This window comes from Uloborus diversus, chromosome 2 (genome assembly GCF_026930045.1).
Source record: "Uloborus diversus isolate 005 chromosome 2, Udiv.v.3.1, whole genome shotgun sequence".
In the NCBI taxonomy this organism is placed as follows: Eukaryota; Metazoa; Arthropoda; class Arachnida; order Araneae; family Uloboridae; genus Uloborus; species Uloborus diversus.
In genome coordinates this window covers 189,979,422-189,996,937 of record NC_072732.1, presented here as the reverse complement: position 1 = coordinate 189,996,937, position 17,516 = coordinate 189,979,422, and the positions used below count along the sequence as shown (strand labels likewise).

The window sequence follows — 17,516 nt, the reverse complement described above, 5'->3', positions numbered from 1 at the left end:
GAAAAAATGAAATATAAAGCCACATAGAATTCCTCAGAAAAGAATTCCTCAGTTGTCACCACTTGGTGCATAGGAGAAAAAGGAGGATTAACATTTTTGTAATTTTTTAACAGAAGGAAAGAAAGGATAGGTGTAAAAATATAACATTACTCGCGATTATGGCGAGATGCGCATGTCCGCAATGATTATATCCGCAAAGCAGCAAATATTTTCTTACAGTAGCGAATGTATCTGCGTCCGTCTATATTATCTAGCTATGATTACTACGTTTTTCATTAGCAATATTAATTTTAAATAAATTTGGATTAAACAGATTAGAATTTGTTAAGAATTTGTTTACGATTATCGGACGACGTGCAACTCCGCGGCGAATGTATCCGCACCTCAGCGGATGTATCCGCGCACGGCGTGCGTCTAGTTCTGATTGTAGGTACTCATTTTGTTCAGATTTTTAATATCTACAAGTGACCTACCGGTTTATATGTATGGCCATTGGAAGAGTTATTTTTGAGATATAGTTATATCAATGAAAAAACAGGTGTTCTTGTCACTAGTTGAGCGTAACGACTAAAACTCACTTAGTAGAAGCGGGATTAGTATGGTCATTCCAGACCCATACGGCATAGATTAATGCAATTTCCAGCATTTCACCATTCGTATTCGATCTTTTTTCACTTCCTAATCACTGGCCTATAGGGCACAGCAAAATGCTTGCTAGTTTCAGGGGAGAGGGAGGGGGAGCAAGAAATGTCAATTTTATCGAAAGACGACAAAAACCACGTCCGCTTATGTGATAAACCATTAATTTTAAAAGCCAGGGGGGAAAGCGAGCAATTGTTTGAGCCTCCCTCTCCCCCGAATTGCACAGCTGCTTCCCCAAAAATCGTCAGTTTTCTATCTAGTTCTTTGATTTTGTTATGAATATTGAAGAAGAAGATACATATTATGTTCGCGTGAAACGGGGGGGGGGGGGGGACTAATGGATTGGTGCTTTGATGGCCGAGTGGCGGGATGCGCTTGCTCTGATAGCTGCAGGAGAGCAGTTTAGGAGACCGTCGGTGTCTTGTTGGGGTGTTGTTTCCTTCTCTTTGCGGTATTATATTTCTAATATTGTTGCCTCAAGACTCAAGAGGCAATGTGCTCTGTTCGCAGTCCTCTATTCTAGAGTCCCTATCTATTCTACAGTCCCCAGTTCAGCTTCTTGAATGAAACAGAAAGCTGCTGGAGTTGGAATAATTCTCAGAGTGATACGTAAACGAACACTGTTTTTACTTAAAAAAGCAAAAAAAAAAAAAAACTAACAAGCTATAATTCAAAAGAATATTTCAAAAAAGAGTCATAAACGTTTTAGCTCCGTATTTTCCGACTGACATCTGAGGACGAAAGATAAAAAAAAATTGTCGTCTGCTCCACCTGCTCTTAACGGTAAGATTAGTCCCAGAAGTCACATGAAACTTTTTGCGTTTTTGATTTGTGAACTTCTGGGGGATTGCTCATGGCGTAACTGTAGAATGACAGTTCGTATGGCAGTAGTTTCTTTTTATTCTTATAGCATTTATGCACAATGACAAGTTATCAATAGGCTCATCTTATGAACTTAAAAGACTTTAAATCAATTTCATTAATTTTAAAAGAAAATTAAATGTCCCGATTGTTTATACTATATTAATGGCTTCAACTAGTAATGAACCAGATAGTCCGATTTCTTTAAGTCGGTTTAATATCAAAACGACGCCTCCCCGAGTGCAGAATACATATTTTGGAAAAGTAAGCACTTTTTAATTTGATCTTTAAGAAATGTAATTGTTAACTATTTTCAATTCAACGTATTTCTTTGTAATAAAATGTCTTTTCAAATGTTTCGACAGCAAACATTTTGTTGGTCAAATTTTGGGTGTTTAGATATTAAAAGAGAAATATTTTCTTCCGACTGGCGTTTGTGTGCGTGTGTCTGTATGCAGCAGTTTTTTTAAAAATCTTATATTAGTTTTCTCATTTGTTTATAAACAGGAAGACTTCGTTGCGCTAATTCGAGGTGTGTTACTCAGGGGCTCTGTGCTACTACCCTCCCCCCAGTTTTTCAGAAATAGTATCATTTTCGTGATGAAAAACAAGCAGAAAGGAAACCTTCGCTATCTGGCAATCTTAACAAAATGAAATAGTACTAAGTGAACAAATAGAATAATCGTGTCAAAAAATTTTTCTTTTGGCGAAAGTTTGAAAGCAAATGTGATTTTTGAAAATTATTTAGTAACATCCAAGGTTCTGCATTATGATTCACCCAACTGAGAGCCACTGAAACGAACGTTACGAACATTTTTTTAAAGAAAAGAATATTCAATGTATAGTGCAGACCTATGACAAGTTACAGTCAAATATAAAATGAATAGATAAATAAACGAAACTTCATATTGGTCGCTGACATGTTTATGCTTCTATCTTTCTTCTTCTTTTGCTTCTGTTTAAATAAGAATATCAATGTAGAAATCGCAGTTTAAGTATAGAAAAATATTTGTGCTGCAAAAATAAGTTTTAAGTAGAGAGTTGAAAGAGAGTATGCGATATTTTTTAAAAATGTCATGATTAGTCACGCCACTAGTTCTAATTGCTTAAATATAAAAAAAAATTAACAACGATGTTCAGGAGGCATGATATTTAAAGCAAAAGAAACTAAGGTATGCTGAAAAGTACCATATAAGTTCAAAATGTTGAAGGTTTTTTTGACGGGGACCGCAAACGCTTGTATTTCGTCTAAATAAAAATATAAAAGGCTGGAAATTGAAAATATCCTTATGGAAAAACGAAAGCATTCAAATAATGTTGGAAAAGAAAACTGGTGGAAAGTTTCTCAGAATATTTTCATCAATAATTTAATCAAATAAAAAAGAGGGAAAGAGATCCTGAACTCCATCCCTTCATTTTACACTATCAAACGTAGCCTAGAAGTTCAATTTTGAAACTTTGTTTCGGAGGGCAACTTTGGTGGGGCTCTGAAACTTTTTCAAAGTTTCTGAATCCCACATCTTCTCCTATCGCCTTCAAAGACGGCCGAGAATTACATAAGGACTTCGATTCCAAAAAGCATCTAGGCCACCCTAACTCTCAAAACACAGCCCTGCTCCATCATTTAAGATCATCTAAAATTCTGTTTTTATTACTTCCAGTAAATTCGGAAGACCACTGAATCTTTCCCCTTTCTAATATCACCAAATATTCTAAAATTTTGCATTTAGGGCTTAGATTCTGATTTCTGGGATGGGTCCTGAATACCCTGATAACATCATTGAACATCTACAGTTAACCGTCGTTTATCGCGGTTAACTCGTTCCAGACTTCACAGCGATAACTGAATTTCCGCGAAGTAGGATTCTGTACTTATAAACCGAATATTTTCCCAATTAGAGGGCATGAAACTTACTGATGACAATTTAAATAGGTTTTTAACATAGTTAGAGCCCCCTAGACTTAAAAAGCGTCCTTATCCAACATTACATTTGTATTACTTAATATATTGCACAAAATATGAGAAAATGAGTTATATTAAACGGAATCAATATCACATTAATTATTGGGAAATAAAGTACACACACAGACACACATGCAGTTCTCACACACTACTACTAACCTTTGAAAATAGCTCAACTTCAACTTGTTCAATGATGAACTAATTTCCAGTTTTAATGACCGTATGTGCCCCCTTTCTTCCTCTATCCTCATCAAAGGTATTACGCATACAGCTTAAAAAGCTAGTAGTACGTTGTTGAACACCATTAGAGATGTATTTACCCCCTAGTAATAATACAGTGATTTATACTTTGCAGTTGGCATTTAAGGTTAAATTGAGATAAACTTTCTTCGGCAATTTTAAACCTCCACTCCCTCAACTAGTACAACTACAGTCCCCAAGAAGAGCTTACCTTACTTAAAAGACATAATTTGTAATTCTCTTATAAGAAAAAGTTTACACAAGAACATAAAAAAGTCTCATTGCTATAATTGGGGGGGGGGGGAAACAGAAAAAACCGCGATGTGGTGAAACCGCGAAAGTCCAAGCGCGAAGTAGCGAGGGACGACTGTATATACATAAAAATCTCGTGTCAAGATGTATGTTCGGGGTAAACTCGGGAAATACTGAACCGATTTTTATGAAATTTCATACCTATCTGTAATTTGGTCCAACTTAAAAGATAGGATAGTTTATTATAATTTTTTATTGCAAATAAAATGTTTGTTATGCATTAATAGTGTGTATTGATTGTTTAGTTGCATGAATAGATGGCGTTGTAAGTTAATCAATACAACTTTGGCATCATATACATCTACACTTCAAAAAAAAAAAAAAAATCCAAAACGTTACTGATTATTTCTAAGGAATAGTTTACAGGTTTTATCCACTTCCTGAGAAAATCAAGTATACTCGTCAAAAGTTTCCTGAATCGTTACAAGTTTCACAAATGCAGACTTTTCACTGTTGTGAAAAATATTTTTTGCCACCAGTATAAATATGTATGTATTACCACAGTGCGGTAACAAACACACATTAGCTAACAGGAAGTGGTCATAAAACGGTTTAATATGAATAAAAATTAGTGCTTAGAAGCAATTAAAATTTTGATTCATTTTCTAATAAGATATCATACAAAACATCTCGATACTGAAGTTTTCATACCTTTTGCAAAAGTTTTAATGCATGAGTTTTGGAATTCGGAAGAGCAGGGAATCGTGTTACTATCAGTGCCCAGTGTCGTGCTGTTTTGCCAGTACAGCTAAATAGAAAAAAAATTTCTTTCTTTCTTTTTTTTTTTTGCCCATTGTGCTTCGAAAATACTTCTCTAACCTAACAAAAATCTTTCTCTACCAGCTGAGCTGACTGGAATAGTTAAAAAATAATTGAAGTAACAAAGTTACGTATGAAAACACTTTTTATGTCTTGCAGTTCAAAATTACACTGGCAACTTCAAAAGTTGTGAGGGGCTTAATTTTTCATCATTGAATAATTTAGTCTCGTCAGCGCTCTCAGCTTCAATGAGATGTCGTCTGCCACCAGCTCTGTTATTCACTATTCCAGGCTGAAGAGTCCATAACAAGGACAGAACTGCAGTCTCTGGATGTGATAACCGGTCTGTCAGTATATTGCTTGTAATTTTTCTTGCCTAGTGCTAAAAATTTTACTCATAATTGAAACATTTTATTTTTCGTTTTCAAAAAATCCAATCCAAGTAATTTAGAGCAACCATGCAGAAAAATAATTATCATCAAATCTTGTGTTAATTTTATTCGAAAAACAATCTATTACTTCGTACAAAATAATAAAAAATCAGTGTTTGACTTCACATTATCATGTGGATTTTTTTTTTAAAGCGCCTTTTTAAAATTGCCTCGGAGGAAAGAAATTTTTGAAAAAGTTTCACGATTGATTGAAATATACATCTATGTAAAATCTATTTTCAATTTCAATTGCAGATTGAACTGTGGTAGTATGAACGCACAGATCAATTGTAGATTGAACTGCGGCTTGAATAGTCCGAAAATTAAGGGTAGCAGATTGAAGATGTTTTGATAGAGTAAAGCATTTTTAAAACACTTTCCTCAATACAAAAAAATTGAATAAAAATTCAAACGAAGTCATACATGCTGAAGGGCATGAGCTTTATCACCATTGAAAGAAATCGTTTTGCAATAATTCTCACAGTCGTCAAATCACTGCATTGAAGTTATAGAGAAAGGTTTTTATTGTTTTAACTCTTGAAGAACATCTTGTGTCACTCCGAGATTGCATAACTATAGAGTCCCATAAAAGGTATTTGTTGATATGTTTTTTTTTTATATTGAATAAGCACATGCATTTTTAAGAAGTTTCTATGAAAACAGATAATGCATTGAGCAGCTGAAACGTGTTTCTAGCAAAAGAAAGCGATGAACGCTCATTCAATAAATATACACTTAAAAAATGAGCATAAAAGTGAATGTAAAATATCAAGGAATTTTCTTGAGAAAACCATGCAGCCACACCACTTTGCACGAGCCTCTCATATTGGACATACCATCGTTACACTGGGCACAAAACTATGAAATATTTAGTCGTGAAAAGGCCGAAAAATACTTCGTGAATTTCTAAGTTGTCATCCAAATAACGAAAAACACTTTTTCTAGCCTGGGAATGTGTCGAGTTTCATCAAATAGTTACTGAGAACCAGCGAGATTTTTTTAATGAACATTGATTTCCGACTTACATAAATTGAATTCACCCATTTTGTATCGTTCTGCTCAAAACATTTGGGGGTGCGACCGCCCCCTCTTGACCCTCCTATTTGCCACTCCTGCGTATGTAATGGGGGGGGGGAGAGAATCTGCTTTGTTTCGAACACAAACCGTCCAAATAGGCTCTCAATGGGGGCCAATAAGTCTTTGGGTTCTGTAGCTTAGCCAGAATTGCAGCCGAGTTAGATTCATGGCACTTGCTTTTGACTCTGCCTTAGATGTGGCTATGAGTTAATGCTTTTTGAAGCTTTCTTAGCAAAGCAGGAAAGTGCCAAGCAATTATTACAAACCCACATATGTTTTCTCTGAAAGTGCCAGAGACACGACTATCATTGAGAGGGAAGATAATTGAATTATTCAGAAGTATTCCAGGATAATTTCTAGAAGATTACTGAATTTAAGCGGAAAAGTTTCCGTTTTTCTTTTTCGCTAGATAATTTTATATTATTAATCCTTGCGAGAGGGGTACGGTCACAACAGAAAACTGCATTGTCAGGCATTGCTGCCACTTTTTTAGAGATGGACAAACAGCACATTCAACTTTAAAGTTGTCATTAGACATTAAATGTTTCATTCGGCACTTTTAATATGATTTAAAATTGTGTCGTTACTAGGGGCATTCTGTAACATATTGTATACTAATGAGCATCGACTTGTAGCGCATGCGCGGTTGCCAATGCTTTGGCTGGGAAAATCAGTCCATGGAGTGTGAATAAAACAGTTAGACGTTCATATTACTTTGTCCTCCTTATTTTGGTATTATCATTCCACACACGTTGAAGAACCCAAACCTGGATGATTTATAACTATATAACATGGTGGCAGCTCACGGAACAACAAAGTGGAAATTGATAACAACCTGTTAAGTGCGCTCAAACCTTGATTTGGACCTTGCAAAACTGTAAGTAGAATTTTTTTATTTCGAGATGGAAGCCAAATCGCCTACAGCATTATGCTTGGAAGGTAACGTTCCAGAAAATTGGAAAAAGTTCAAACAGAGATTTAATTTTTATCTAGAGGCAACAGAGAAAACAAATAAGGCGGATAAATTAAAAGTAGCATTGTTGCTAACATGTATGGGCGAAGACTGTTTAGATATTTTTAATAGCTTTGGATTAAGCTCCGCGGACTCTGAGAAATACGACGCTGTACTAAACAGTTTTGATAATTATTTCGCACCGAAGAAAAATACAGTTATAGCCAGATACAAATTTTTCAATTGCGTTCAGGGGGAAAACGAAAGTGTTGATTCTTTCGTGACGAATTTAAAAGTTTTGGCTAAAGATTGCGATTTCGAAACGCAGGAAGAAAATTTAATTCGAGACCTTTTAATTATTGGCATAAATGATGTGGCAGTCAAAGAAAAACTTTTGATAGAATCGGATCTAAATTTAGAGCAGGCCGTGAAATATTGCCGTGCTAAAGAATCGAGCACTAAGCAAATTCAACTAATGAGTCATGTGTCTTCGGTCCTTGCAGTAAAAGAGAAAAAGAATTCAAGCGCTTCTTTAGCTATTAACAAGCGTGCATCATCGAAAAAGAAAAACATCGTGGATCATTCCGAGAGTGAAAGAAAGGCGGAAGTAAAAAAGAAATGTTCAAAATGTGATTCTTATCATCGCTACGGGAAATGTTTCGCTTTCGGAAAGCGGTGCTACAAATGCGGTAAAGAAAACCATTTCGCTAGTGTTTGCAAGAATAAACAGATAAATTTAGTGGATAATACAGATGACTCTGATGAATATGAAACCGATAGTAATGAAATTAGTGTAGCATCGGTTGTTGACGGAATCAATTCCGAGTGGAAAGAAAAAATACATATTAACACCACTAAGGTATCTTGTAAAATTGACACGGGTGCGGAGGTCAATATTCTTCCACTATCATACTTTAAAGTAATTAAAAGAACTGAAAATATTAAGAAGACTAGTAAAATTTTGAGGTCGTATACAGGACATTCTTTAAATGTCATAGGAACTAGAGATGCAACGAATATTCGGCCGCGGCCGAATATTCGGCCTATTCGGCCTGTCAGCTGAATATTCGGCTTCGGCCGAATACCTAGTTTACTATTCGGCCTTGGCCGAATACTTGAAAAAAAGCTTGTTTGTCACTTTTTCGTTGAAAATTTTACATCTTTAAATTTGTATTCATCATGTTTGTTGAATATTTTCAATGAAGTCAGCCTCTAGCACATTGTCAGGTTCATTATCCAGTGCATTGTCATATTTAATGGTGGACATTAATGAATGGTTACTAAGATATATCTACAAAATTACCTCTGAAAAAACCACACAAAATAGTTTTCCCCCTGACATATTAGGAAGGGTTGATACTTCTTATTAAAGTAATTATAATGTACTGATAAACCATACTTTAAGAATAACTTAAATAAAAAGACTCAAAAAACTTTTATTTTTCTTATTCTTTAAAATACAAAATTTCGTCCAGACATAAACTATTAAGATTCCTTTTACAACATTTTGAAAACCACCTTTGTAATGTCTGCAGTAGTATGATATGTCCAAGTTCAAACCAGATTTTTAATTAGCCGCAAGGGAAAAAAGGGACCTGAAGTCTAAAACTACTAGTACTTTGTATAATAGCTAAACTTAATATATAAAAATTAAAAAAGTCTTTTAATCCACTTTTATATACTAATCCAACTAAAACATTAAAAATATATATACAGTGTGACAATGCTATTTTTCAAGTAATAGATTATGAATGAGAAAAAAAAAGTAATTGTAAATAATAAATTTTCATTTTGAATAACATAGAGCAATTGGTTCATTAGCAGTAAATATTGCATATGCATAATCCTGATCCTGACACTGCAATAAGTTTTTTTTTTTTTTTTTTCAAAGATAATGAAGTTCTGTTTCATATTAAAATAGGATATGATTGTTTAAAAATTAGATTCAATTGTTTTAACCAAATAATGAACATTTTTATAAAGCCTTCACAAGGGAAAAAGAAACATTGCATGATTATAGAGGGACAAAATCATTATTTTAAAAATAAAAATTTAAATCAAGGGACCAAGAATAGGTGTAATGGTCAATTGTGAATGTGATATTTACAAAATAAAGGAAATAAGACTTATCAAGTTTTAAAATACAACTAACTAAAGGATTCAGAAATTTTGGTATAAACATATTTTGGGAAAAAATATCAATACAAAAACAGAAGTACACTGATTTATAAACACCATATGAAAAATTACATTTCAGCTAAATAAAAAAAAATTATGATTGCAAAAGTGGAACTGTTTTCTTTGGATGTTTTAGAACAAACGAAAATAAAAAATTAAAAAATATTGCAAAAATATTCAGTGTCGTGAAACTTTACGAAATCTCAAAATGCATCATTATTTTAATTAGAAAGGCAGAGAGAAAAATAAAAATCATTTAGAGTACAAGTATTTCTAATCTAACCTAGTATTCTATCACTTAAAAATGGAATTTTTTGCACTAAACAAAAAAAAAGGGGGGGGGGGGGTGAAAACTGCCCCTCTTGGCATTAAGCAATAACTATTAGTGTAGATTGGCTTCTTCAAAAATAATTGAATGGACACAACAACTAGAGATAGAGAAGTGGTTAAAATGATAAACATAAATATTACACAATTACTTAGAAAAAAGAAATGCGGGAAAAAATGAATTGAAACTTGAAAAAAATAATTTTGGGGACTTGGGAACATATCATAATTTTATCATATGTTATCATAAAACAGTTACTTATTTTTATACGCACGCAAATTATGATGTAACAACAATAATTTTTCAGCATTTTCAGGAGAAAGTCTATTTTTCTTTTTCTCATAAATGTTTCCAGCTTCTGAGAACAATCGTTCACTATAAACAGTGCTTCCTGGTGCTGAAAGGTATTTCCTGGTTAACTGAGATAGATTAGGATAAGCTTCAGTGTTTTGCGCCCACCATTTTAAGGGACAGTCAGTTCTTCGCAAAAGTGGTTGGGAAAGATATCGGTCAATTTCATTTTGAGTGGAGGTTTCTTCCGGGGCTTCACTTAGTGGTTGCGTTGCAATTTCATTGAAACACGCCCACAAAGAATTTTGTGCTTCAGATGTTGGAAGGAATGAACTTGAAATATTTTTCTCCAGTAATTCAGCTGGTTTAGTGCTGGTACTTTTCATAATAGCTATAAGTTTTGACTTAACTTCAGTGTCTTTTGCTTCAATTTTGTTGAAAAATAATAATTTAAATCTCGGATCTAACACTGTAGCAATGCAGTAGTGTTCATTGTTTTGAATTGATGAAAATCTCTTCTCTAAACTTTGGCTAAGAGTATCCTTCATTGTACCAACTCCAGAAAAGTCGCTTAATTTATCCAAATATAATTTTAATGTTGTAAGTATTGGGATGACTTCAGAAATAAATGATTTTGATAGTGAAATTTGTTTTGTTATTTCTTCGAATGGTTTCAGAAGATGGAGCACCTTTTCCAAAACTGTCCACTGATTTGAACTTAAGTTGCTTATATCCCAAAATTTAGAGGCATATAGAGAAACTGCGTTTTTTTGATCTAATAATCTTTCCAGCATGTAATATGTGCTGTTCCATCGAGTAGACACGCTTTGTATTAGTTTTTTCTCAGGAACTTTTAACTCATTCACTTGAATGCTTCTCAATCTTGAACATGCTAAGGGAGAATGACTGAAATGTTTAACAATCTTTTTTCCTTGAGCAATTAAATCGCTTATTGATCTTTGTGATGCTAAACCATCGCATACAGTCAAATGCAAGGAGTGTAAAAAGCAGGATTCATTTTTCAAGTTTGAAATACGTACTCCTTTCTTGATATTTGATCCTTCATCACGTAATACTATGTGGATTTTGTCATTCATTTTCCAATCGTCAACCACTGTTTTGACCATATCACAGATAGCTTCACCAGTATGGCTTCCCGGAAAATGCTTCGCTTCCAGGGCAGCGTGATGATAAATAAAATCCTTTGATATCCAGTGGGCAGTAAAGCTCATGAAACTTTCATTGCTGACAGAACTAGTCCAAATATCCGATGTTAGTGATATGAATTCTGCATCTGATATTAATGTTACAATTTTTTTTTTTTTTGCAATCTTCATAAAGAGAAGGAATAACTTTCTGTTTAAAATATTCCCGGCTGGGAATTTTATACTGTGGCTGAGCTTTTTTCATTAAATTAATGAAGCCTTCATCTTCGACAAAACTAAATGGTTGATTGTCGCATGCTATCATTTCCGCAATTAAAGTGTGCAGTTCTACTGATCGGTTGTCATTAATGTCCCATTTTTTTTTCTTTTCAAAAAGTGAATCAATGGTTTCTTGCTTCCTTTTTACGCCTTGACTTGTACTGGGTGTAGATGTAGATGGTATATTTGCTTCCACAACTGCATCACAAGTTTGGTTTTTGCTTTTTTCATTATATTCTTCTGGATGCTTTTTAGCCAAATGGTTCATCAGTGAGCTTGTAGTTGCTTTTTTTCCAACTCCTCCTCTTGACAGAATACTTTTGCACAATTTACATCTTGCATTTGTGCAATCATTTGGTATAGGTTCAAAAATGCTCCAAACAATACTTCTTTTATTGACAGAAAAATTCATTTTGCTTTCTTTGAACTCAGAACAGAATAAAATACTTGCTTAGAGCAACTAATATTACTGACCCTTATCAGTTAGAGCTATTCCACTCTTTTGAAAGGGGTTCTTATCAGTTAGAACTAGTCCACTCTTTTGAAAGGGGTTAGGGTAGTGACAGAACAACTATTGAGCCTATTGAAAGAACAGGTTTGTAAAGTAAAAAAAAAAATGTAATACCAGATTAAACCAAAACCTGGATCTGCACAGAGCTACTGCCTTCTTGCCATTTACAACCCTTATCAGTTAGAACCAGTCCATTAGTTAGAAGGGGTTAAGGGGGAAAGGATACAGAACAAGCTTTGGTAGGGAGTCAAAAGAACAGATTTTGAAAGTAAAAGAGGAATGTTGAAAAAGGAAGTTCTTATGAAAGGGAGGTAAAAAAGAAGCTTATTTGAATAGATTCTTTATTTTTTAGATTACCAGTTTAAAAAGAAAATTAAAGAAATTTACATAAGATGAATAGGATTGCTCTTAGTGCCTGCTACTAGTAATTATTCGGCCGAATATTGTTAAAGATAATACTAATGCTTTCAAAAAATAATTAATTCACTCCAAAACATTTTTTTTCTAGTGTGATATAGTATTTTAAGCTGTTTAATGCACACAAATGTGCTTTCAATACAAACTGTGCTTTGTTTTTAGACAAAAACAAGTTAACTATTCGGCGGCCGAATAGCCGAATATTCGGCCTTGACTATGGCCGAATATTCGGTATTCGGTATTCGGCCAAATTACTATTCGTTGCATCCCTAATAGGAACTTGTGAATTTTTGTGTAAATATGGCGATAAAGCTGAAGTCTTGGAATTTTATGTTGTTAAGCAAAATTCGAGTATTTTAATTGGCTTGAGTTCTTCTGAAAAGTTAGGATTTATTAAAAGAAATCAAATAATTTCAGTTGTTGAAAATGTTGATTTGTTCAAAATGTACAATGATGTTTTCACTGGCAGTTTGGGTAAACTTTTTTTTGTATACATATGACATAAAATTAGACAAAAATGCAGTTCCAAAAATTTCTGCACCTAGAGTTATACCAGCGTCTTTAAAGGGAAAAGTTAAGGCAGAGATTGATAACATGGTGTCAAAAGGGGTACTTGAAAAAGTTACTGAACCAACAGACTGGGTTAACCCTATTGTTGTAGTACAGAAACCAAACAAAGAAATAAGAATTTGTATGGATCCCAGAGGCTTAAATAAGTATATTAAAAGAGAGCATTACCCAATACCAACCCAGCAAAGTCTTTTTTCGGAATTGGGGGGAGCTAAATTTTTCAGTGTCTTGGATGCCTCAAGTGCATTTTTACAAATTCCTCTAACAGAAAAAAGTTCTAAATTGTGTACCATTGCCACACCTTTTGGACGCTATAAGTTTTGTAGATTACCGTATGGATTAAGCGGTTCACCTGAGGTGTACCAGAAAACTATAGAAAATATATTTATTGATATAAATGGTATTTTAATATACATTGATGATATACTTGTGTTTGGGAAAACTCAAAAAGAACATGATGCCAAGTTAAAAGCTGTTCTAGTTAGAGCTCGAGAGCATGGTTTGAAATTATCTAAGGAGAAGAGTAAAATTGGAATGGATTCTGTTAAATATTTGGGTTTTGATTTATCGAAGAATGGACAGTCTATAAATGAAAATAAAATTAAAGCTATAGTAGAATACGGCACGCCAAAGAATAAAGCAGAACTTCAAAGATTTTTAGGTATCATTACATTTCTAGGAAAATTTATACCAAATTTATCTGACAGAACAGGTATATTAAGGAAGTTACTTGGAAAGAATGTAGAATTTGTATGGAGTTCAAATGAACAAAGGGCGTTTGAAGACTTAAAAAAATGTGTTACAAACTCTCCTGTTTTGTCTTTCTACAACGAAGATAAACTCTCCACAGTGTCTGTAGATGCAAGTCAATTTGGACTGGGTGCTGTTTTGATACAAGAGGGTCACCCAATTGCATACGCGTCATCCTCATTGACAGAGACACAACAACGTTACAGTCAAATAGAGAAAGAACTGTTGGCAATTTTAATTGGTTGTAAAAAGTTTCATTATTTTATCTTTGGAACTAAATTTTTGGTTGAAACTGATCATAAGCCTCTAATAGGTCTATTGAAAAGGCCTATAGATAAGTTGTCCCCAAGACTACAGCGTATGGTTTTAGAATTATTTAAATATGATTTCGAACTAAAACATGTACCAGGTAAAAAATTATATATCGCAGATGCATTGTCTAGGACACCGTTGAAAGGTAGTGAAGATACTAGTTTTTTAGAGGCCGGAGCAGCAGTTGTTCATACAGTCCTATCAGCTACTGATGAGAAGACCGAAGTTCTAAAGATTGCTACTAGAGATGATCCGGAGCTAATTTTAATAAAAAAATACATTGAAGAAGGTTGGCCGCAAAGTTTTAAACAGATGCCTGAGAAAACTAGAAGCTATTGGGACAAGAAAGCAGAACTTCACTGTTACAACGATTTAATATTTCTGGGAAATAGATTAGTAATTCCCACAAAGATGAAAGCTGAAATTTTGCAGAACATACATTGAGCCCATCAAGGGATAACATCTTGCATAAACAAAGCTTCAAAAAACGTATATTGGCCAAATTTTTGTGAAGATATAAAAAAAATTCATTAATGCATGCACAATTTGTCAACAACATCAACGTGCTAATGTAAAAGAAACTTTACTACCATACAGTATACCAACACTGCCATGGGAGGAGGTAGCTATTGATTTCATGTATCTACAAAAAACAGACTATCTTTTATGTGTTGATTACCATTCCAAATTCATAGAAATTAAGAAATTGACAAAGAAAACAGCAGAGCCAGTTATCAATGCACTGAAACAAATTTTTAGGACACATGGTATACCACGCAGGTTGCATTCTGATAATGGTCCACCGTTCGATAGTAGACTTTTCCAAAATTTCACTAAGTCGTATGACATAGAGCCTGTAACATCGTCACCTAAATATCCAAAATCAAATGGAATGGTAGAGAAAGCTATTGGAACGATGAAATCAATTTTACTAAAAGTTATTAGAAGCAAAGGAGATCCCAACCTAGCAGTACTGGAATACAACAGCACTCCAAAATCCAGTTTGTTATCACCGTCAGAAATGCTTATGGGACGAAGACTTAGAACTGTAATGCCACAGAAAACATCTCTTCTCACACCAAAGTTCCCAACAGATGAAACAATAAAGATTTTAAAAAAGCAGCAAAATAAACAGAAAGAATATTATGACAGATCAGCTGTAAAACTGTCAACTCTAAAGAAAAATCAACCAGTTTTCGTACAGCTAGGGCACCAAGATTGGGCCCCAGGGACAGTTATAGAAAAGTTAAATACACCCAGATCTTACTTAGTGAAAACAGCGGCAGGAAGTGAACTTAAAAGAAATAGAATTCACCTTAGACCAGATGAGAGTAAAGAAAACATGGAGTTGGATGTAGATAAGGAAAAATTAAAATCACCATCCACCCAAATAGTAAGGGAGGATTCATCTGAAAATCCAACTGAGACTCTGCCTGATAATGTCTCAACCCCCAAACGAGAAAAACGCATAATAAGAAGACCCCTCAGGTTCCAGGACTATGTTTAAAAAAAAAAAAAACTTTTGACATTTATTTCTCTTGAATATTTTAGTATATGTTTAAATTGTGATTGTTTTAGTAATTTTTGCACTTATTTGTCTTTATCATTTTAATCTTTAGTGCATGCTTAAATTGTGTTTGGTTTAAATTATTTTTTTGTTTAAAAAAAAAAAAAAAAAAAAGGACGTGTAACATATTGTATACTAATGAGCATCGACTTGTAGCGCATGCGCGGTTACCAATGCTTTGGCTGGGAAAGTCAGTCCATGGAGTGTGAATAAAACAGTTAGACGTTCATATTACTTTGTCCTCCTTATTTTGGTATTATCATTCCACACACGTTGAAGAACCCAACCCTGGATGATTTATAACTATATAACACATTCCACGGTATTTTTGACATTATGTAGAGTCCGTAACATGACCTTTTTTTGCCATAACTTTTTAATTTACCGTTTGATTTGCAAATTATTTTAATTTGAGCTGGTGGTGTTGGTAGGAAAAGATCAAAATAAAATAATATGCTAATCAAACAGTAAATTAAAAAGCTATGGCAAAAAAGGTCACGTTACGGACTCTACATAAATGTCAAAAATACCGTGGAATGCCCCACTAATAATAAAAAGGAATATAAAATACAAAATAAATATTATATTACTTTGCTGTATTAATGATGGATTAATACATCATAAAAATACAGTGCATAACGTTTTAGTTATTCTTAATAATAAATAAACAATATTACTATGCGTGAAATACACCGCCAGCTCAGTCATTTCCAGCCGAGGACTGCAGTTTCGTGCTAATTAGCACTCATCAGCCCGGCATAGGAAAGTGCTTTTTTTTTTTAGAAAGTGCCAGTTCTGCTCTAGCCCTGGCTAACTGGCGGTAATTTACTGAATATATAATATTACTATGGTTAATATAATTTTTATATTGAAAATACCGTAGTTGAAAAAATAAATATCGAAAATATCATATTTTCAAAATAAATATTGGATATATATCGTGATATATATCGACTGATACATATGAGTGAACCCTGCTTTCTGACCAAAAAAAAAAAAAAAAAAAACCCCATATAGGATCCGTTAGTCTACTACCTTTAGAACTCATGTTTAATAAACCTTCACAGCACAGAGCAAACTGTTCTTAAAACAAAATCTTTTTGCACAAATTGCTATTTTGATAGATAGAACAGCTTACAAAAACAGAACTGCTTACTTGATTGGCCACATGAACTTTATATGTAGAACTGTTTTAACCAATAAAATTTTTTACATTTATGAGTCAGTGAATCTAACCAATTGTAATGTTTCTTACATACAGCAAAGATGAAGACCGTGTTAGTACTTAATTGATTGGATAATTCACTTGCCATAGAAAACAAGACTAGAAGGGGGGAGGGAGGGTTAAAACTGTATGAGAGTAGCTTCATTCAGTTGAGTTAAATTACAAGTTCTTGAATTTTAGAGTTTAATGAAATAAAAAAAATTAAGTATTTATTTTCGTATTTGATATATTACATTTTTCATTAAATGCAAACAAAATAATTACAAACTGAAAAATTTGTTACAAGATTAAAAGGCTAAAATTTCTATCGCATAGCAATTTCAACGATGATAAATTTTACTTTGCTTTTGAAATTTCAGTCTTGACATTTTTTTACATTCATTATTAAATTTGAACTATAATATCAAGTTTTTGCAATAATGAAATGGAGTTATATTTTTTACTTTATTTAACTGCCTGTCATTAAGTAATTACTAGAGCTCTTAAAGACGTTTTCTAGTTTTTGCTAGTTTCTACCAGTTTTTGCCAGTTTTTATTGGTTTTAACCAGTTTCTGCCACTGGCAGGGCAAAAACCCAACCCTGATTACTATGCTCTGCATCTGAAGGAAAATCAGAAAATTCTTCCTTTGAGCACAAATGCTTTGCGTTGGTCACCTAGTCATCTAACTTTTATGGAATTTCAACGTCTGAAAATTACTGAACAGG

General features: G+C 33.6%; 1 protein-coding gene across 1 annotated transcript in view; it reads left to right on the top strand.

Annotated features, from left to right (window-relative positions):
* Positions 1-1,489: 1,489 nt before the first annotated feature.
* LOC129216226 (uncharacterized) overlaps positions 1,490-17,516 on the top strand; it is a 32,494-nt gene continuing 16,467 nt past the window's right edge. Inside the window, exon 1 of the mRNA XM_054850424.1 lies at positions 1,490-1,767. Coding sequence (XP_054706399.1) covers positions 1,669-1,767 — 99 coding nt within the window. The 5' untranslated portion in view covers positions 1,490-1,668. The remainder of the gene's footprint in view (positions 1,768-17,516) is intronic.